This window comes from Bombina bombina, chromosome 5, assembly GCF_027579735.1.
Source record: "Bombina bombina isolate aBomBom1 chromosome 5, aBomBom1.pri, whole genome shotgun sequence".
Classification (NCBI taxonomy): domain Eukaryota; kingdom Metazoa; phylum Chordata; class Amphibia; order Anura; family Bombinatoridae; genus Bombina; species Bombina bombina.
The window spans coordinates 148,976,698-149,001,002 of record NC_069503.1 but is presented as its reverse complement, the minus strand read 5'-3'; the positions used below and the strand labels follow the sequence as shown (position 1 = coordinate 149,001,002).

Here is a 24,305-nt window from a genome sequence, read left to right as displayed (position 1 = left end):
ACATCTGCATGAGTAACACACACGCCTGTGACAGCGGGTGTGAGTGCGGGCCGGCTGTAGGCGGGTGGGAGAGGGAGTGCGGGGCAGGCTGTGGGCGGGGGGTGAAGGAGCAGCAGTGCCTGTGTAACGCTGAGTACCAGCTCCGCCTCACTGCTCTATAAGAGCCGCAGCACTGCCTGTACAAGCCTCATCAGTAACCCACATCAACGAGATGGTCAGCCCTGGAGCTGCAGCAAAATGCTGGATGGACAACTCCTGCTGGGATGGCTATCACTGGCACTCTTAGTCCTCACCTCCACTGGCCCAGCGGCTGCTTACTTTGGGTAGGTCCCCCAGTAACTTAAAGACCCCGCTGCTGGGATTCTGTCTTACACTGTCACTGGAGCTGCTTGACTTGGATTTACTTGGGACACCGCTACTACTTTGGTTGTCTGATTCTGGGGTGGCAAACGACCTGAAGGAACAACTGTGACATGTACCCTGTTACTGCTGCCGTACTGTATCTTGATTGAATACTATATATATATATATATATATATATATATATATATATATATATATATATATATATATATATATATATATATATATATATATATATATATATATATATATATATATATATATATATATATATGTATACTCATTTGTATGTATGTATATATATAGATATAGATATAGTAATATATACACACATACATGTATACAACTTTAAAAGTGTGTATGTATTAATATATTATGATATTATATATAGTGCATGTATTTGTCACTTGATCCAGTTGTGACAAGTGCTGCAGAAGTAAGTGAACCTGACGATATAAAGTTGGCTGCTGAGATTTCCCCCTGCTTGTTTTGTTTGGAGCTTTGAATGTAGAAGTCACCTCCCAGGCTTATGAAGTGTGTTTTGTGTTTGTTTAGGGAGACCTGCTTATATGAGGGTGTCAGAGTCTATTAGATGAAATCATGGTATTGTGTTACTGCAGATATGGCTCAGCCAGTCCCTTTAAACTCTAGGCTGCTGGAGAGCACAACTTATTGTATAGCAATGTCTTCTAACTCCCTGTGTAAGGCAGCAGAATACAAGCAATACTGCACATATTTTTACATATGTACAGTGTTATCTACTGTCCCTTGTCCCCACACTGAGCAGCCCCAAGCACTTCCAGGTTGTAACTGATCTCCCACAGAGCATGTTGTTGCCTGGATTCAGTATTTGTTTATTTAGTATATGTGTGTGTGTTTTAGACCCACTCCTGCTGCTTATCTTTCTAAAATCAGTTCCTGAATGGAACTGAGATGTATTATAACACTGTTAAATTATGTTTTGGGGACTTGATCATTTGGGTAGCCACATTCTCTTGTTATTGTCATTTAATACAAAAGTTAGAAATAAAATTACCAAACAAATTTTCAATCCATACAGTTAGATCAATTCATGGCTCCTTTTACAAAGTAATTTATTCAATGCTTCTTTTTCTCTCTTTTTTTTATAAATTGCACACAATTTTATTATTAACACTTTTTGAAACTATGGTGCATATTAAAATTGTTTAATATTCATGTTTTTGGCAGCTAGGGGTTAATCTATCTATCTATCTATCTATCTATCTATCTATCTATCTATCTCTATCTGCCTATATCATCTTTCTGTCATTCTATCTATCTCACACACATACATGTACACAGCGTTATGGTTCATAACAGTTACAATGATCGATCTGCTTGCTATTGTGTCTGCTGAGTATAGACTATGCTCTAGCACAATACACTTTGTTCCATTCATGTAATATTTGACAACTGCATATGAAACACTTGTTTAAATTCTTTGCCATTCTTCTATTACAAGTTACATGTTGAACATTATTCTTCTTATTATTATTTTTGTGTAAGGGGTATGGGGGGGGTGCAGTTAAGCATATTATATTATATTATTAACAAACCAGTTATTTCAACATGTGGAGTAGAATTCTATACAGTAGAATAATATATATATATATATATATATATATATATATATATATATATATATATATATATATATATATATATATATATATATATATATATATATATATATATATATGGAATATGTTATTTATGAATAACCTTAGCAGATTTTGGGTGATAATTGGTACCTTCAAATCTGTGTTGTTTTTGGGAATGGTGAAAATATGTTGTGGACAGCAGGGAAAATATCTTCCTTCTAAATAGTTCTACAAAGTTTGCACCAAAAAGATTCCCATGTGCTGTCTGTCTTGTCTTTTTGTAAGCAGGAGTGCAGAACAATTATAAAGTCTATTTAACTGGTTTGCTAGTCCTAAATTGTTATGCAAAGCAGCCACTTCTGGGTATGTAGAGTTGTTTGTAAATTGCATTTTTTTTTTTTTTTAAAAAAAACAATATTTTCCTGGTAACAGTTCAAACACATAATAAAATCTGTGGAATTACTGTGGGAAACAAGTGATAAAAATATATATTGACTGAACAAAGAGATCCAGGTCAGAAACCACTCTGTCTCAATTCAGGATGTTTAACATGGAAAGATTCCCACTGTATTTCCCAAAATATATTCTAAAACAAAATGAGTTCTACTGTTTCAAGGTTGTCATATTCATGTTGAACATATGAGAGAGCTAATATATAGAAGAGATGGATATACTGTAGGTGTTATAGGAGCCAGGGAAGTCATTTGTATTATTGATATATGTGAAAATATAAAATGTTAGGTGCCAAATACAAAATGTTTGGAGAAGTGGATTTTGGCTTCATTTGAGCTCTGTTTTATATCACTGACAAATCCCAAGATCCAAAGTTCTTGATTCTAGCTTATTTTTTATGTACTCTATCTATGTATATGTATGTATGTATAGATGGATAGATAGATAGATAGACAGACAGTCAGATAATATAGATGTCTCCTAGGTATCTCTTGGTTCCGAAATAAACTCCTTCTTGCCCCTACATTTCATACAATAGCAGAAAAATAGGAGAAATGCAGACATCACTTAAAGGGACACTGAACCCAATTTTTTTCTTTCATGATTCAGATAGCGCATGCAATTTAAAGCTACTTTCTAATTTACTCCTATTATCAATTTTCTTTGTTCTCTTGCTATCTTTATTTGAAAAAGAAGGTATCTACACGTTTTTTTTGTTTCAGGTCTCTGGACAGCACTTTTTTATTGGTGGATGAATTTATCCACCAATCAGCAAGAACAACCCAGGTTGTTCACCAAAAATGGGCCGGCATCTTAACTTACATTCTTGCATTTCAAATAAAGATACCAAGAGAATGAAGACAATTTGATAATAGGAGTAAATTAGAGTTGCTTAAAATTTCATGCTCTATCTGAATCACAAAAGAAAAAATTTGGGTTCAGTGTCCCTTTAAATGCAAGTAAAATGTATATGATTTATTGCAGACAGGGTATATACATATGTTAATTCCCAGCTCATACCAATAGGGAAGATCATATAATTTTGTTAACAGTTGCAGTATTGCATCTTGCATATGTTATACTTTAGTTCCAGCATGCTAAGGCACTGTGGCTGAGCTCTGTAGCAACCCCCGGCGAGGTCCACTCAGCCTTTCATTCTTTTGAGGTCGATAAAATGAGCAGTGCCTTTAGACCCTTACGGGTGATTAGCCGCGCTTTAAAAGTACCCCATACATACATACTTAGCATTTATTTAATTTTATCTGAGGTTTAAATAGCCTTCAAATGTAATTTATTGAATATTGTATTGCTGCCTATGGAAATTAAATTGTGGTTACATAAATGTGAGGTGCTTGGTGCCATGTTTCATGCTGTGCCCATTTACATTGGTCCAAAGGATGTGCCAAATAAAATTCTATTAGCCTTGGTATATCATCACCTGTTTAAAAGTAAAATCCTTGGAAAATCCCTTGCAGTACTACCATATGTCCAGTAGGGGGATCCATTAACCCATTAATGAAACTGTTCTCTCTGGTTTTGGGATAATAAGTACCCTGCAGGTGTATCCTGTTCTCAAAGAAAATACAATATTTTCATGGGAAAACTTTCTTTTGTGTTATTCTTTTCTCACTTTTACTAGTCCTTTTTCAGAGTATAGTTTATGTTCTCTCTGGGAGCAAGCAGTCTTTAAATGTGATGAACTTGACACTAAAATGCTGATAATGCTGTTTGCATAAAACTGATCTGAATTTAAGTTTTATATAAGCAGCTGTCTGTTTGTGTGTATAAACTTACTAAGATACAGTTTAAATTATGATTTACATGAATTGCCTTCTGCATTGTACTGATTAGAATCTCCGGCACCCGGCAAGCTAGTATTAATTACTATTGTTTCAAATAAATAATATGTCTCATTTGGTTTATGCACTGACCTCAGTACCTACTTATATTTTAAAGTTGATGGTTCAAGCACTGGCTTCTTCCAAGGTCAATAATATAACTAATATCGCTTCTGAGTCTTGAGAAACAGTTTTTTTGTTCTTCTAATGTTATTCAAAGGAACTTAATCACTATAATGATTCAAGTCTCCTCTCCACACTTTAATAAGGGGACATTCCAGCCACAGTTGGAATCCATATGGATGCATTTTGGTTTAGAATAGACACATTTTTGTATTATACATGTATTAGCAAAAATTCTTCTAATAAAAGTTTTAGGTGTTTCAAAAGTGCATTTAAGTATGCACCGTGCACCAGCACTTTAAACACAGCACAGAGAATCTAAGGTGCTGGTACCATCTGGTAATGACTCAATTTGTTAATTGCTGACATGATACACTGGCACTCTTTATATCTTCAGTATTTAAAATGCTGGTGCACTGTGAATATCTAACTATGCTTCACATTCACGTGCAGAGAAAAGTGTTAACACGATAACTTTTACTAGAAACATTTTTGCCAATGGATGTATATTGTAAATATGTTTCGTTTCAGAGATGTAATTCATCTATGTGCATTTAAATTTTGACTGTCATGTCCCTTTAAGTAAAATATGATTCATAGGATATCATAAAACTCTTAAAGAATTATTTATCTGAAAATAACATACCTATAAGTGCAATGCTTATAGATTTAACAGGGATATATATAGAGTTATTGGTGTTGAGAATGTATGTATAATTTATGTAAGATTGTGGTATTCTATTCTCTTATTTGTCAGTATAAAAAGAAGGCAAAACGTAATTTCTTGTCAGAGACTAGAACTATATAAATTAAATACGGCCACCTACTATTTTATCTGGAATTCAACATGTTTTTTGGTTTCCATTAATATCTTCCCATTTTACAAAAGCTCTGCAGACACAGTTATGAACTGAAACGTACTAGCAGGTTCAAGGGACCACCCCAGTATAGCTGGAAAAAAATAAACTAGTACAGAGTGAATTTCATAAAAAAAAAAAAAAAGAGAGAAAATGTTTAAGGCATGAACAGATAACATAATGTAGTAAAAAAATATATACATAAACAATGATACAGCAAATTTTGCAGTTCAGAACTTGGGTGTGATGCTTATAAGTGATGTATATAACAGATATTTTGGTGGAAGTATGGTGACTACTTTTACTGAGTCCTAGTTGTACTGAGTATTTTTAAATGATATTGGCTATAGGGCTATCTTGAGCTTAGGATAGAATAAAACTGAATTTAAGTACAAACAGCGAACATACATCTTTATATGTAGATAATTCTATGTTTTGAATGTGTAAAAAATAAATAAATAGTAAAATACCTTAACCTTTGGCTACCATAAAGTTAAGTATTGCATTGCTACATCATTTGTTTTAGCAATGTCTCTGGTAACTGCGTGGTTAAATTAATAGTACATTTTAACGTGCACGAAAAGTATATTATGAATCTATGAAAAAAATTAACTGTACCTTCATTTATGAATTTGAATCGAAGATGCGATCCAATATTATTTTATTTAGATAATCAGTATATTTCATAACTGCCACCGGCCACACCCATTTACTTTTTTTTTCCCCATAAGGAGACGTTTCCACCTCTTATCCAATAGCCGTGCTAGCAATATGGCGCTAGTAATATTTATGCTGTATGGGAAATACATTTAAAGGGATATTCTAGTATAAAAAAATATTCTCTATTTCAGATAAGGATGCAGTCAGTGATTAGAGCATATGTATGTATGCCTTTTGGAACTAGCTCATTAATGTATCCTTATTGAACCAGCACAAGGTTTAAACACAACGTTTAAGAAGGATTTTAATTTAAAAATAAAATGTTAGAATGTCTCTTTAATAGAGAGTTTAATGAGACTGGGAGACATATGGTTTGAATCTTGCAAAAAAAGAAATCACTAAAATCTCCAGTAACGCTGTGATACTACAATTATTTTACGTATTCATGAAGCAGTAATAGAAAGCAGATACCAGTGAGCAGTAAGGGGCCGGCTCTGCAGCAGAAAGTCACTGCTGAAACCACTATCCTAACTCACAAGATGCTGGAGGTCAGATTTCTTTCCATTCACTCTAAATTGTAAGATAAAAGGGAAAATCTGGATGTAATTGGTAATTTTGTAAGTTTTTAGCCTTTCTCTGTACACAGCCATGCATCCTGCATTAGGCACACACCACTGATGGTCAGAGATAATTATTTTATTTTGCTGTCTGTAACAAGATGTATGCTTAAAGGGACAGTCTAGTCTAAAATTAAACTTTCATGAGTCAGATAGGGCATGTAATTTTAAAAAAACTTTCCAATTTACTTTTATCAGCAAATTTGTTTTGTTATTAATAAATTTAGCTTTATGAGTTAGAGCAGCCTTTCACTATTCAAAGACCGTAATCTGCCAATAAAATAGATAATCTATTTCAAGGTCACGATCCAAAGAAATAACACATTTCTGTTTAGTTTAATAAATACTGCACATGAGCATACATAGTGTGTCCACGTTTCAGCTTCAAAAACCATTGGTGTATGGCGTCTAGATAGCTAGAGCTATTAATCCTATCTTACTATGAGCTTAACCACCGACAAAAAGGTTGCAGCTCTTAAACAGGACATAGCTAGTGATTGACAGCTACAGGGGACTGCTTCTCTCGATTGGCTCACAGTATGTGTTCTGCTTGGGAACTATAATGCACGTGACTCCTGAGTAGGGGTTAATTAGGGTCGGTAATGAATTAGAGCATGTCACTTCTGCTTTAGAATGTCTCCTTAATATACCTGTGACACTTTTTTTTATATACAGCCTTTAACATAAGCAGCAGCGCTATAGAATTTTGTGGCAGAACTTTGTTGACTTAACCTTTAATTGGTCCTCCCACTGCCTCAGATGCTGGAGTGGTGTTATATTAATACACTTTTTTTACCTCTGTGATTTCCTTGTATAAGCCTCTGCAGACTACGCCTTATCTCATTGCTAGTTACAGACTTGCATGTTAGCCAATTAGTGCAGACTCATGAATAACTCCATGAGCACACTATTATCTATATGGCACACATTAATTATTAGTGTTTTGCTGTTAAAGGCTATAAAAAATGCACTGAGATAAGAGGTGGTCTGTAGTGGTTTAGAGACAGGCAGAAAGTTAGAGGTTTAAACATTATAAAGTATATTAATGTAACAATGTTGGTTGTGATAAGCTGGGAAATGGGTAGTAAAGGTGGTATCTATCTTTTTAAAAATATTTTATTTTAAGTATACTGTCCCTTTAAGGTACCACTATCCTTATGGCAGAGCCTATACAACCTCAGAAACATAACCCTTAACATGTGTCCCACTTTGGGACTGGGCAACATTAGGAGGCATGGATTGATAACTCTTCATTAGTACTGATTATCACTGATGCTAAACGAAATTATACTTTTTCCTAGTTCTAAAATACAGGCATTTATTTCAGGGCCATTAAATGCCCTAACAAACTAAACAAATAAAATAGATACACTGTGCATTAACCATTTTATTTAGAACTTATACGCTATTACCTACTTTCTTCTGTATTTAGACATTGTGAATGTATAGTGTAAAGATCTCCGTTTCCCTCTAGCCGTATTCTGATTTTACTTTTAGCATGTAAGTCTGGAGGGCGTCAAGAATGTGTCTATCTGGTAGTTTCATGTTTGCAAGATGACCAATCACTATCTCCGTCCAAATAATTGTTACCTGCTGTGCTGTAATTCTGCCCATATCATAGACTGCACTATTTAAATTCTTTCTCTTCTGTTCTCATGCGTGGTGGTGAAGGCCACTTGCTCGTCTTGTTCCAAGAAAACAATATAGCCTTTAATTGTGGCATATTGTAATGACAGGAAGAGCGCTGGCAAGGAACCTCTTTCAGAAAGCTGCCATGTTTTCTAGTTTCTGCACTATTTAACTGCACAGATAGCTTGTGCTGTTATATTACTCATGTGTATTAATAACATCTCTTAGTGCTATCATGCTTAAAGGAACAGTAAAGTCAAAAGTTCCATTGGTATTGTTTGTTGGAGAGATACCTAGTTACGTGTCTGGAGCACTACATTTCAGGAAATAGTGCTGCCGTCTTGTGCTCTTGCAAACGGAGAACATTCTTGCAAAACTGCTGCCATATAGTGATCCAGACCTGTGTAAGCTTTTCCAACAAAAGATACGAAGAGAGCGAAGAGAATTTGATAATAGAAGTAAATTGGACCTACCTGAATCATGAAAGAAAATTTTGTGTTTCATGTCCCTTTAAATGGTCTGTATAAAGGTGACAATTTAACAATTTTACCGATTACTTCTGTTATCAATTTGGCTTAGTTCTCTTAGCATTCTTTATTAAAAAGGAGTCCTAGGTGAGCTCAGGAGCGTGCACTTGTCTCTAGCAGCAGTATTTGCAACATTGTATATAGCAATGTTATACATAGAAAACACTGCTGCCATAGACTGCTAAAGACACATGCACACTCCTGAGGTTCTATCAGCCTACCTAGGTTTACTCTTAAAGCATATAAAGATACAAAGCCATTTTGATAATAGAAGTAAAAAATAAAATGCTCCAAAACAGTTATGTAGCCTTGAAAAATCAGCAGGGTGCGTTTCTTGTTCTCAGAATTAGAAAATTCTCAATTTTCAAAGCTAAATTGCATCAAACAGGGAACAATAAAGTGAAAATTAGACTTTCATGATTCAGACAGAGCACACAATTTTAAACAACTTTCCAATTCACTTCTATTATCTAAATATGCACAACCTTTTCATTTGCCCTGTTTCTGAGTCTACAGCTTCTACTGAGCATGTGCAAGAATTCACAGAATATACTTATATGCATTTTGTGATTGGCTAATGGCTGTCACATTATGCAGTGGGTAGAAAAATGTAACTAACCTTGACATTTGTCAAAAAGAAATCTACTACTCATGTGAAATTCAAACTAAGTGCTTTTGCATTGTCTTTTTCCTATGCATTTATCGATTATGCAATTCTGCTGTGTTTAGTGATTATTTAAAGTACAATGCTATGTTGTTTCATTACTTATAACTAAACATTTTATCTAAAAATCTCAAGGTGTTTACTGTCCCTTTAAGTGAGATTCTCTTGTGTCACACAAACGACTGTGGCGGTCACTTTAGAACGGGTGTAACCTAAAGGAAGCATTCTTTTTTTTCAGGGGAAGTTTTCCATGTGATATTTTCCTGTTTTCTGCTTATTTAATTGTGCAAGTGTGCTATGGATTTCTATAATTATTAATGCTATAACTCTTTCACTGCCAGATGCTATGAAGCACAAACGGCATCTAGAATGGGTAACATGTCTGTACATTTCCACCAGCAAATCCATCATATGTTTCTAAATGTCTGGGCTAGGAACTCCTACAACATAATAACTGTCTGAATCTCCCTGGGCAAAATACTATACTGTAATGTGGTAGCTGTTAGCTGCTGGGTTAAGGCACTCATGTCACACCCTGCAGCTGTTCTCTGCTGTGATTACTATATTTTCAGCAAGTCTGTCTAAAGAACACGGTTGACTTATAACTTGATTTTCTTAGTATACCATTTTTATCTTTCTAGAGACGTATAGGTCAGATATGAAATGCTGTCTATTTAAAATGTGATTACAAGATTTTTGGGAAATAAATTCTCCTTTGTATTTACTTATTCTAAAACATATTACTTTAACTTATAGCATCCGTATGACCCACTGAGAGTAGGCAAAGATTTGATTGTTCTCCACCGGTGTCTGACTACAAGTGACATCATGTGGCATGTCACTGTCTGTATTCAGTGACTGTGCACGTAGTATTGATAACTGGTTACCTACACAGATTACAGATTACAGTTCTTCTAATCAAATTTGAAATACACTGAAGCGTACTTCATACAAAAAAGCAACTTTGAAACAAATTAAATAGAAATGTATATGGTGTACATCAAGTGCTCGTTACAAGTGACGTCACTGTCAGTATTCAGTGACTGTGCACAAAGTGCTAGTTAGCTACACAATAAGGTTGTCGTAAAAAGGTGCTAACTTTTATAAGAAGAAAATAGCATACAAAAAAGCAATTTTAAAACAACTTGAATACAAATGTAATTGGTGTACTTAAAATGCTCATTACAAGTGACATCATGTGGCATGTTACTGTTGGTATTTAGTGACTGCACACAGTATTAATGGCTGGTTACCAACATTGGGCTAGATCATGAGTGGAGCGCAATATTGCGCTTATGCGAGTGCGATATTTGCGCTCCATTTAGTAATACAAGCACACGTAAATGTTGGCTGGTATTACAAGTGAGGTGCAATGCAAAGGCAACGCGACCTCTCGTTTGCATTGCCTGGAAGCCAAGCGCTCATGAGAGCGAGCTTCTATAGGCTCCAATGGGAACCTCGTTTTCATGCCGTCAGACATGGCAAATCACGCAGCGTTGGGCAGAAATAAATAAATATATGTATATAAGCATATACATATATATATATATAGAGTGAGAAAAAACTGTCCCCCAATAAACCTCCATGTAAAGGAACAATTCAGTGCCGTTTGTTTCCAACAACTCACATCCCCTCTCTTTAACCCCTTATAACTGCTTTGTGTAGTTTTTAAAAAAATAAAAAAATAAAAAGGCTCATATTTATTTTATACAGTACTGTCCTGTTTATTTGGGGGGCAATTGGGGCACATTTTTTTCATTAACCAGAAGTCTGACTTCTAGTTACTTGCGCAAAGTGAAACCGCGAGCTCGCGGGAGCATTAACCAGCCATGTGAAATGGCAAGTTATTTAACGTGCGCCCGTAAAAGGGGCAAATTTGCCCATTTATGGGCGCACATTAAGATACTGCTCCACTAGTAATCTGGTCCATAGTGAGATAAAACAGTGCTAATTTTTAAAAGAAGAAAATAACATACAAAAAGTAGCTATTAAACAAATTGAGTACAAAAGTATTTGGTGTACACAAACTGCTCATTATTACATCAGACTAAAACAAGAGGTGGAGTGTTTACATACAATATAAAGTCCTAAAAATGATAATAACTTTCAGCAATTATTGTAAAGCATTTCTATAAGGTTTGTTCTTCAGTTCCTTTTTGGAATTAGCTATTTATTCAGTAGCGCTAGGACAATGCTGGGATTCAGTATCCTAATGTCAACATTCAAAAAACAGATGTAAACATGTTGCTAAGTTTCAATAGTGAGGCTCATTAATGTAGATATTGCCATAGAAAAGGTATTTTGCATTGCTTCTTGTGTTATCAGTAAGGAAGCAGTGAGGGCGAAGCAAGGCAGCAAAATGAGTCTCAGGCTGCACTCAGTGAGTGGAGTATGTGTGCTGTAGTTTTCTGTTCTTTGCCACACACACACAATATTTTTCTTAGAATTCTGAAAACTGCTTATAAATTCATATTAGTTTAATGAGCAATGCTATGATTAATGCTGATATATAAATGCCAACATTATAATAGCAAACCCAGATTTTCAGTAGCAATATGTATTGAATATCCTGATTAATAGTAGTTAAGAGTGTCATTAATAATTCTTACATTTGTATATATTATAATTTGTTGTTTAGTCTTAAAGGGACAGTCTAGGCCAAAATAAACTTTCATGATTCAGATAGAGCATGTCATTTTAAACAATTTTCCAATTTACTTTTATCACCAATTTTGCTTTGTTCTCTTGGTATTCTTAGTTGAAAGCTTAACCTAGGAGGTTCATATGTTAATTTCTTAGACCTTGAAGGCCACCACTTTTCAGAATGCATTTTAACAGTTTTTCACCACTAGAGGGTGTTAGTTCACGTATTTCATATAGATAACACTGTGCTCGTGCACGTGAAGTTATCTGGTAGCAGGCACTGATTGGCTAGACTGCAAGTCTGTCAAAAGAACTGAAATAAAGGGGCAGTTTGCAGAGGCTTAGATACAAGATAATCACAGAGGTTAAAAGTATATTATTATAACTGTGTTGGTTATGCAAAACTGGGGAATGGGTAATAAAGGGATTATCTATCTTTTAAAACAATAAGAATTCTGGTGTAGACTGTCCCTTTAACCCTACTTGTTAAAGGGACAGTCAACAAGACCAAAATTGCCTTTACGTCCCATTCCTCTGCTTTGCACAACCAACATTGTTATATTAATATACTTTATAACATTTAAACCTCTAAATTTCTGACTGTTCCTAAACCACTACAGACAGCCTCTTATCACATGCTTTTGTTATTAGCTTTTCACAATAGGAGATCTCTGAGGAAGCACATGTGAGCATGCGCAAAACAGATCTCATGAAGCTGCTGCTATTTACCTACTGCTGAATAAACCCATCCTGACATTTGGCTACCAGTCCGGTATTGTGTTCTTTATTCTATGCTTTTCACAACAGGAGCCATATAGATAACATTGTGCTCACGCCCGTGGAGTTGTGCACAACACAGCACGAATTGCCTAAAATGCAAGTCAATAGATAATAAATAAAAAGTCATGAGATCAGGCGGCTGTCAGAAGAGGCTTAGATACAAGGTAATCACAGTAATCACAGAGGTAAAAAGTGTATCAATATAACCATGCTGGTTATGCAAAATTGGGGAATGTGTAATAAAGAGATTATCTATCTTTTTAAACAATAACAATTTGGAGTTGACTGTCCCTTTAAGTTATGGTAACTGGTAACTGTTTTAAAATACTTTATTATGAACCTGCTGTGATTTAAAGGGACAGTCTACTTGTTTTTTTTATGTGTTTAAAAAGAGAGATTATGCCTTTAATACCCATTCTCCAGCTTTGCATAACCAACATTGTTATATTAATTTACTTTATAACTTCTAAGTTTGCATATTTCCAAATCCCTGCAGGCTGCACCTTATCTCAGTACTTTTTAAAGGGATAGTAAACCCCAATATCCCTGCAGGCTGCACCTTATCTCAGTACTTTTTAAAGGGATAGTAAACCCCAATATCCCTGCAGGCTGCACCTTATCTCAGTACTTTTTAAAGGGATAGTAAACCCCAACATTTTCTTTTGTGATTCAGATAGAACATACAATTTTAAACAACTTTCCAATTTACTTCTATTATCAAATTTGCTTCATTCTCTTGTTATCCATTGCTAAAGGGACAGCATTGCGCTACTGGCAGCTAGCTGAACACATCTAGTTAGCCAATCACAAGAGACAAATGTGTGCAGGCACCAATTATCAGCAGCTCCCACGAGAACAAAGCACATTTGAAAATAGAAGTGAATTTAAAAGTGTATTAAAATGACATGCTCTATCTGAATCATGCAAGTTTAATTTTGACTTTCCTATCCCTTTAAATCTTGCACAACAGTGCTAGTTCGTGTGTGCCATATAGATAACATTGTGCTCACTCCCATGGAGAATGATAATGGTTATGGAAGAACCAGCACTGATTGGCTAAAATGCATGTTAGTCAAAAGCACTGCGATATGGGACAGTCGGCAGAGGATTAGATACAAGGTAATCACAGAGGTAAAAAGTGTATTAATATAACAGTGTTGGTTATGCAAAACTGGGGAATGGGTAATAAAGGGATTATCTAACTTTTTAAACAATAACAATTTTCAACTGACACTTTAAAGCTAGATAGGAAGGTCTGTACATATTTCTAGTGACTGAAAAATCGACGGAGCAATAGTAGCGGCACAGAATAGAACATTAGAATCTTATGATGTTAAATGTTATAGATGCAAGTAAATACATTTAATTTTAAATAACACGTAAAAAGCATCTCAGGCCTCCATAATTTGTTATGTAGAAATTTTTCATATATATAAAGTATATTGAAAGCTCAACATTATTGAAAGGGATTATTAAAGGGACATGAAACCCAAACTTTTTCTTTCTCTTGTTAAGTGTATCCAGTCCACGGATCATCCATTACTTATGGGATATTAACTCCTCCCCAACAGGAAGTGCAAGAGGATTCACCCAGCAGAGCTGCTATATAGCTCCTCCCCTAACTGCCATTACCAGTCATTCTCTTGCACCCAACGAATAGATAGGATGTGTGAGAGGACTGTGGTGATTATACTTAGTTTCATACCTTCAATCAAAAGTTTGTTATTTTATAATAGCACCGGAGTGTGTTATTCCTTCTCTGGTAGAATTTGAAGAAGAATCTACCTGAGTTTTTCTATGATTTTAGCCGGAGTAGTTAAGATCATATTGCTGTTTCTCGGCCATCTGAGGAGAGGTAAACTTCAGATCAGGGGACAGCGGGCAGATTAATCTGCAAAGAGGTATGTAGCAGCTTATTATTTTCTGACAATGGAATTGATGAGAAAATTCTGCCATACCGATATAATGTAAACTCAGCCTTAAATGCAGTAGCAGCAACTGGTATCAGGCTGTCATGTATGTATATTTTACACTTCAGTATTCTGGGGAATGGCACTTCACTGGAATTATACTGTATACATAAGACTTTAGCCTAATTTGCAGGGACTAGCAACAGGCTTTTTAATAACACTCAATTTATTAATGTTAAACGTTTTTTGCTGGCATGTAAAATCGTTTAATTTTATGAGGTACTGGGTGAAAAAATGTTTTGGGCACTATTTTTTTCCACTTGGCAGTCGTTTTATTTAATTTATGACAGTTTACTGATCTCTCTCACTGTTATGTGTGAGGGGGAGAGGTGCTTTTGCTACGCATCAAAAAATTCAGTCAGAAGTTTATTGTCTTCCCTGCATGATCCGGTTCAGAACTCAGGGGTCTTCAAAACTTGTTTTGAGTGAGGTAATCACTCACAGCAGAGCTGTGAGATTGTAGTTGACTGTGATAAAAAAACGTTTATTTCTGTATTTTTTTTTTATTTTTATTTTTTTTATTTTTTTTTCTGCTATCAGGGTTAGTTATCCTTTGCTAATGGGAGCAATCCTTTGCTAAAATTGTGTTTTTTACAAAGATTTGATGCTATAACTTTTCAGTTTATTAATTTTCAACTGTCATAACTTTTTCTGTGCTTCTTATAGGCACAGTACGTTTTCATATTATAGTAAATTACTTGAAAAGTATTTCCAAGTTGCTAGTTTATTTGCTAGTGTGTTAAACATGTCTGATTCAGAGGAAGATATCTGTGCTATATGTGCTAAAGCCAAAGTGGAGCCCAATAGAAATTTATGTACTAACTGTATTGATGCTACTTTAAATAAAAGTCAATCTGTACAAATTGAACATATTTCACCAAACAACGAGGGGAGAGTTATGCCGACTAACTCGCCTCACGTGTCAGTACCTGCATCTCCCGCTCGGGAGGTGCGTGATATTGTAGCGCCGAGTACATCTGGGCGGCCATTACAAATCACATTACAGGATATGGCTACTGTTATGACTGAAGTTTTGGCTAAATTACCAGAACTAAGAGGTAAGCGTGATCACTCTGGGGTGAGAACAGAGTGCGCTGATAATATTAGGGCCATGTCAGACACTGCGTCACAATTTGCAGAACATGAGGACGGAGAGCTTCATTCTGCGGGTGACGGTTCTGATCCAAACAAACTGGATTCAGATATTTCAAATTTTAAATTTAAGCTGGAAAACCTCCGTGTATTACTAGGGGAGGTGTTAGCGGCTCTGAATGATTGTAACACAGTTGCAATACCAGAGAAAATGTGTAGGTTGGATAAATATTTTGCGGGGGTACCGCCGGCGAGTACTGACGTTTTTCCTATACCTAAGAGACTTACTGAAATTGTTACTAAGGAGTGGGATAGACCCGGTGTGCCGTTCTCACCCCCTCCGATATTTAGAAAGATGTTTCCAATAGACGCCACCACACGGGACTTATGGCAAACGGTCCCTAAGGTGGAGGGAGCAGTTTCTACTTTAGCTAAGCGTACCACTATCCCGGTGGAGGATAGCTGTGCCTTTTCAGATCCAATGGATAAAAAGTTAGAGGGTTACCTTAAGAAAATGTTTGTTCAACAAGGTTTTATATTGCAACCTCTTGCATGCATTGCGCCTGTCATGGCTGCAGCAGCATTTTGGTTTGAGTCTCTGGAAGAGACACTTGAATCAGCTCCATTAGATGAGATTACACACAAGCTTAAAGCCCTTAAGTTAGCTAACTCATTTATTTCAGATGCCGTAGTACATTTAACTAAACTTACGGCTAAGAATTCCGGATTCGCCATTCAGGCACGCAGAGCACTGTGGCTAAAATCCTGGTCAGCTGACGTTACTTCTAAATCTAAATTGCTTAATATACCTTTCAAAGGGCAGACCTTATTCGGGCCCGGGTTGAAAGAAATTATCGCTGACATTACAGGAGGTAAAGGCCATGCCCTGCCTCAAGACAGAGCCAAACCTAAGGCTAGACAGTCTAATTTTCGTTCCTTTCGTAATTTCAAAGCAGGAGCAGCATCAACTTCCTCTGCACCAAAACAGGAAGGAGCTGTTGCTCGCTACAGACAAGGCTGGAGACCTAACCAGTCCTGGAACAAGGGCAAGCAGGCCAGGAAACCTGCTGCTGCCCCTAAGACAGCATGAATCGAGGGCCCCCGATCCGGGAACGGATCTAGTGGGGGGGCAGACTTTCTCTCTTCGCCCAGGCTTGGGCAAGAGATGTCCAGGATCCCTGGGCGTTAGAGATCATATCTCAGGGATACCTTCTAGACTTCAAATTCTCTCCCCCAAGAGGGAGATTTCATCTGTCAAGGTTGTCAACAAACCAAATAAAGAAAGAGGCGTTTCTACGCTGCGTACAAGATCTTTTATTAATGGGAGTGATCCATCCGGTTCCGCGGTCGGAACAAGGACAAGGGTTTTACTCAAATCTGTTTGTGGTTCCCAAAAAAGAGGGAACTTTCAGGCCAATCTTGGATTTAAAGATCCTAAACAAATTCTTAAGAGTTCCATCGTTCAAAATGGAAACTATTCTGACAATTTTACCCATGATCCAAAAGGGTCAGTACATGACCACAGTGGATTTAAAGGATGCTTACCTTCACATACCGATTCACAAAGATCATTACCGGTATCTAAGGTTTGCCTTTCTAGACAGGCATTACCAGTTTGTAGCTCTTCCATTCGGATTGGCTACGGCTCCGAGAATCTTCACAAAGGTTCTGGGTGCTCTTCTGGCGGTACTAAGACCGCGAGGAATTGCGGTAGCTCCGTACCTAGACGACATTCTGATACAAGCTTCAAGCTTTCAAACTGCCAAGTCTCATACAGAGTTAGTACTGGCATTTCTAAGGTCGCATGGATGGAAGGTGAACGAAAAGAAGAGTTCTCTCTTTCCACTCACAAGAGTTCCCTTCTTGGGGACTCTTATACATTCTGTAGAAATGAAGATTTACCTGACAGAAGACAGGTTAACAAAGCTTCAAAATGCATGCCGTGTCCTTCATTCCATTCAACACCCGTCAGTAGCTCAATGCATGGAGGTGATCGGCTTAATGGTAGCAGCAATGGACATAGTACCCTTTGCACGCCTACATCTCAGACCGCTGCAATTGTGCATGCTAAGTCAGTGGAATGGGGATTACTCAGACTTGTCCCCTACTCTGAATCTGGATCAAGAGACCAGAAATTCTCTTCTATGGTGGCTTTCTCGGCCACATCTGTCCAGGGTGATGCCATTCAGCAGGCCGGACTGGACAATTGTAACAACAGACGCCAGCCTACTAGGTTGGGGCGCTGTCTGGAATTCTCTGAAGGCTCAGGGACAATGGAATCAGGAGGAGAGTCTCCTACCAATAAACATTCTGGAATTGAGAGCAGTTCTCAATGCCCTTCTGGCTTGGCCCCAGTTAACAACTCGGGGGTTCATCAGGTTTCAGTCGGACAACATCACGACTGTAGCTTACATCAACCATCAGGGAGGGACAAGAAGCTCCCTAGCAATGATGGAAGTATCAAAGATAATTCGCTGGGCAGAGTCTCACTCTTGCCACCTGTCAGCAATCCACATCCCGGGAGTGGAGAACTGGGAGGCGGATTTCTTAAGTCGTCAGACTTTTCATCCGGGGGAGTGGGAACTTCATCCGGAGGTCTTTGCCCAAATACTTCGACGTTGGGGCAAACCAGAGATAGATCTCATGGCGTCTCGACAGAACGCCAAGCTTCCTCGTTACGGGTCCAGATCCAGGGATCCGGGAGCGGTTCTGATAGATGCTTTGACAGCACCTTGGACCTTCGGGATGGCTTATGTGTTTCCACCCTTCCCGATGCTTCCTCGATTGATTGCCAGAATCAAACAGGAGAGAGCATCAGTGATTCTAATAGCACCTGCATGGCCACGCAGGACTTGGTATGCAGATCTAGTGGACATGTCATCCTGTCCACCTTGGTCGCTACCTCTGAAACAGGACCTTCTGATCCAGGGTCCCTTCAAACATCAAAATCTAATTTCTCTGAAGCTGACTGCTTGGAAATTGAACGCTTGATTTTATCAAAACGTGGTTTTTCTGAGTCAGTTATTGATACCTTAATACAGGCTAGGAAGCCTGTTACCAGAAAGATTTACCATAAGATATGGCGCAAATACTTATATTGGTGCGAATCCAAGAGTTACTCATGGAGTAAGGTTAGGATTCCGAGGATATTGTCTTTTCTACAAGAAGGTTTAGAAAAGGGTTTATCCGCTAGTTCCTTAAAGGGACAGATTTCAGCTCTGTCCATTCTTTTACACAAACGTCTGTCAGAAGTTCCGGACGTTCAAGCTTTTTGTCAGGCTTTAGCTAGGATCAAGCCTGTGTTTAAAACTGTTGCTCCACCATGGAGTTTGAACTTAGTTCTTAATGTTTTACAGGGGGTTCCGTTTGAACCCCTTCATTCCATTGATATCAAGTTGTTATCTTGGAAAGTTCTGTTTTTAATGGTGATTTCCTCGGCTCGAAGAGTCTCTGAGTTATCTGCCTTACATTGTGATTCTCCTTATCTGATTTTTCATTCAGACAAGGTAGTTCTGCGTACTAAACCTGGGTTCCTACCTAAGGTGGTCACTAACAGGAATATCAATCAAGAGATTGTGGTTCCATCTTTGTGTCCTAATCCTTCTTCGAAAAAGGAACGTCTGCTACACAATCTAGATGTAGTCCGTGCCCTGAAATTTTATCTACAGGCAACTAAGGATTTTCGACAAACGTCTTCCCTGTTTGTCGTTTATTCTGGTCAGAGGAGAGGTCAAAAAGCTTCGGCTACCTCTCTCTCCTTTTGGCTTCGTAGCATAATACGGTTAGCCTATGAGACTGCTGGACAGCAGCCTCCTGAAAGAATTACAGCACATTCTACTAGAGCTGTGGCTTCTACTTGGGCCTTTAAGAATGAGGCTTCTGTTGAACAGATTTGCAAGGCTGCAACTTGGTCTTCTCTTCATACTTTTTCCAAATTTTACAAATTTGACACTTTTGCTTCTTCGGAGGCTGTTTTTTGGAGAAAGGTTCTTCAGGCAGTGGTTCCTTCCGTATAAAGAGCCTGCCTGTCCCTCCCGTCATCCGTGTACTTTAGCTTTGGTATTGGTATCCCATAAGTAATGGATGATCCGTGGACTGGATACACTTAACAAGAGAAAACATAATTTATGCTTACCTGATAAATTTATTTCTCTTGTAGTGTATCCAGTCCACGGCCCGCCCTGTCACTTTAAGGCAGGTAATTTTTCCATTAAACTACAGTCACCACTGCACCCTATGGTTTTCCTTTCTCTGCATGTTTTCGGTCGAATGACTGGTAATGGCAGTTAGGGGAGGAGCTATATAGCAGCTCTGCTGGGTGAATCCTCTTGCACTTCCTGTTGGGGAGGAGTTAATATCCCATAAGTAATGGATGATCCGTGGACTGGATACACTACAAGAGAAATAAATTTATCAGGTAAGCATAAATTATGTTTTTATGATTCAGTTAGATCATGCCATTTTATACAACTTTCCAATTTACTTCTATTATCAAATTTGTCAATCAAGAAAGGAAAATATGTACAGCCCCCAATCAGCAACTAGTTCCCAGTAGTACACTTCTATTTCTGAGCCTACCTAGGTATGCATTTTAACAAAAGTATACCAAGACAACGAAGAAAAATTGAAAATGAAAATAAATTGTAAAGTTGCTCTATTTGAATTATGAAAGAAAACGTTTGGGTTTCATATCTCTTTAATGGTAAAGAGTTGCACATTGATTTGATGGAATACATTTGAAATTTTATATGAATTGTTTAAAATATTTATTTTGCTTCCATCACTTTGTAAGAAGATCTCCATAAATTTTAATGGAGACGATTGATCTATACGGATATTTATTAAACATCATATTTCTAAAAATCTGCATATGGCTCCTAAATATTATTTCTGTTTCCAAAGTTTAATAAAAAAAATCAACCCTAAACAACTACCAGCAAATAATAATAATAATTAGAAACCAAAGTACAGACATAATTACCTACCTAAGGCTTTGTCAGATGAATGTTTAGTATTTATATATGGAATATAACTGCCCATGTCTTTAAAAGGCCAGTGATAAATATTTAGGTACCATAATATGGTTTTTTTTGTATAAAATACTTGTAGCTCAATCCAAACAACTTGGGAGCCAAAAGTAAAATTCTAGTAGTCATTGATTCCTGGCTCCCAGGATTTGTCAAGCTAAGTTTTATGAGATAATGTCTAGCGAACATTATTCAATGTGTTGGTCAGCAAAAAAAAAAAAAAATGAGACAAAATTATTATCTCTCCCATAATTTGATGGGGTGACGACGAGACAGGAGACAGCTGTAGATAATCTCACCAGCATTAGGGTAGGAAGATTGGAATGTAATTTCTCAAAATGTGTGGCCCACATAAAATAAGGATATCAGGACAGAAATCCTCCATGATACATGTTAACATCATTGTGTCAGCACACAATTATGTGTCCGTCTTAATGGCTAGTTGCTGGAGATTTGAACAAAATATTATAACACAACTTGATATTTTAGATGTGAAGACCTCCCATGTTGAGGTTGAATTTGATAATAACTATAGAAATGTCTCATTATCTCCACATTATGTATGACACAAATTCTATATTCATGTTCCATTATCTCTTTCTGGTAAGTTTCACATATTCCAAATTGTGTTGAATAATGACTGAGAAACTGGGGATCTAAGCAAATTAAGTGATGTCCAACTATATATTAGAATAATAAGGAAGTAGGTGTTTAGGGTTGTCAAGAAAAACTGTCAAAAAGACAATCTGATTTGTTCTGAATATACTGTGTTTTTTAAAACATAGTAGAGTTTCTTACGTCTGTGTAGACTTGGCTTACTCAGAAACACCTCAAAGAAGATAATTATGGAATTAACTGCCCTGTGAATGTTCATTGATTTTGACCATTCATTTTAATGAAACACTCTTGTGAGACACCCTAATGCAGTGTTTTTCAACCAGTGTGCCGTGGCACACTAGTGTGCCGTGAGAGATCCTCAGGTGTGCCACGGCAGACTGACAACAGTGTGACATATTTTTTAAACTTTGCTTGTTTTTTACTCCCAGTGCAGGGGTAGTTTGTAGGAGGCATGGCATAACAGCACAATACATACAGTATGTGTGTGTTTGTGTGTATGTGTATATATATATATATATATGCTGTATTAGGCTACAATGTGTGATTTGTTTTACAATTTTGGGATGGTGGTGTGCCACAGGATTGTTTAATGTAAAAAAGTGTGCCACGGCAAAAAAAAAGTTAAAAATCACTGCCCTAATGTGTTTGCATCTCACAACAAAACAGGGTGAAAATCATTTAAATATCTACTTGTCTGTGCCTTTGTATTTTAGCCTTTCACTGTTTGGGGCCTATTTACTAATGTGCGAGCTGACATGATCCGATATTGCGGATCATGTCCGCTGCACATTGATAAATGCCGACAGCATACACTGTCGGCATTTATCATTGCCCCAGCAGTTCTGGTGAACTGCGGGTGCAATACCGCCCCCTGCAGATTTGCGGCCAATTGGCCGCTAGCAGGGGGTGTCAATCAACCGATCATATTGGACGGGTTGATTTCCGGCGATCTCTATCCGCTGCCTCAGAGCAGGTGGACAGGTTATGGAACAGCGGTCTTTAGAAACACGGGGCTTCAAGCTCTATACAGAGCTTAATAAATATGCCCCTTGGTCACTTTCAATAATCTCCCAAAAGGATGAAGGACTTTAAAATAAAAAGTGATGCCTGTTTTGCATTGTCTGTCACCCACTTAAAAGAGCAGAATATTTCAAAGAAACATTTTAAAGATGCCTGTTTCATATTTGCAATTTGTAATAATGACTTCCCAAATAACAGACACTAAGCCAAGCCCTGCTCTATACAGTTCAGGGCAAAGCAGCCAATCAGAGGTCGTACTCTTTTTGCTACAATTATAGTGAGCTCCCAAACTAGTGTAGCTGCTCGTTGTCAAAGGAACTGAGTATTGTGCATTTATCTTAGAAAATTGTGGATTTTCCAATTCCCCTGATAATTAGACGTAATCTAGACTTCAGAAACCCAACACTGCTGCATTCTACATAGTGTAGTAGGTCATCCATATATGTCTTCAACTGGCCTCAGCAGAGTAGAAAAAAGAAAAACTGCAGCACTTAAACTGACATTTTGTTATCTAAATGTTCTTTGTTTTGCAGTCTAGTTACAGATCCCTTTAAAACCTGTATCTACTCTGCTGAGTCACTTTTGGAGTACAGCACCTTGTTTAATCAGTAATCAGAAAGTTCACCAGAGTGCAAGCGTGTCCCACAGGGCTTCTGCTGACCCCAAGAAATCCACCAGAAAAAAGAAAGAATGCAGCACTTCTGTTTATAGCAAAGACTTGTTCATATATTAGGGTGGTATACCCAGAAAAACAGCAACGTTTTGAGTCAAACAGGACCCTTACTCATGCTATCAGAATACTATACATAATGACCAGTCAACACAGTAGATTTGCATAATCAACAAATGCAAGGTAACAAGACAATGCAATAGCAATTAGTTTGAACTTCAAATGAGTAGTAGATTTTTTTCTTACAATTTTAAGTTATGTCTGTTTCCACTCCCCCTGTACCATGTAAAAGCCATCAGCCAATCAAAATTCACGCTGGCTAGCCTAAGTTACTTGTACCATCAGGAAATTGCTCAATTTGTTGATAGCTGATAAGATACAAGCCCCACTGGTGCTCTAAGCAGCTGCAGTACTTAAAAAGCTGATGCACTGAGGATATCTAGCTGTGCTTCACATGCACGTGCATTGAAGAATGTTAACACTAAAACAGTGATAACTTTTACTAGAAACATTTTTGCCAACACGTGTATATTGCAAATACAGGTGGCCCTCGTTTTACAACGGCTCAATTTACACCGTTTCAGAATAACAACCTTTTTTCCAGTCATGTGACTGCTATTGAAAAGCATTGAGAAGCAGTGGAGCTGTCCGCTTGTGTTGCAGCAAAACCAAGCAAGCTGAAATGAATTAGTTTAACCAGACCTCAGCTATCAAGCAGATTTCAAAGGAACAAATATAAATCAGTCCAGATTGGAGTGCATAGAAAGAACTGTTTGCAGAAAAATGCAAGTGAAGTCTGTGTTGAGTGATTATTTTATTAGGTTTATAATGCTGTTTAGCATTTAAAGTCTTCATTTCAAAGCTTTAAAAATAATGTATTAGGTGTTACTTATGCCAATTTTGAGAGGGGCCTCCTGGAACCTATCTCCCTCACTTCCCATTCACTTACATTATAAACTGGGTTTCAATTTACAACGGTTTCGATTTACAACCATTCCTTCTGGAACCTAACCCCGGCGTAAACTGAGGGCTACCTGTATGTTTCTAGTCAAAGATGTAATTTATCTATGTGCATTTATATTTTCACCGTAATGTCTTTTTAATGCCTCTAAAATCGTGACCTGCAGACCCC

The 24,305-nt window shown here is 37.3% G+C and overlaps 1 protein-coding gene across 1 annotated transcript in view; it reads left to right on the top strand.

Moving 5' to 3' along the window:
* Positions 1–207: 207 nt before the first annotated feature.
* WNT9A (Wnt family member 9A) overlaps positions 208–24,305 on the top strand; it is a 194,056-nt gene continuing 169,958 nt past the window's right edge. The window contains exon 1 of the mRNA XM_053713736.1: positions 208–323. Coding sequence (XP_053569711.1) covers positions 238–323 — 86 coding nt within the window. The 5' untranslated portion in view covers positions 208–237. The remainder of the gene's footprint in view (positions 324–24,305) is intronic.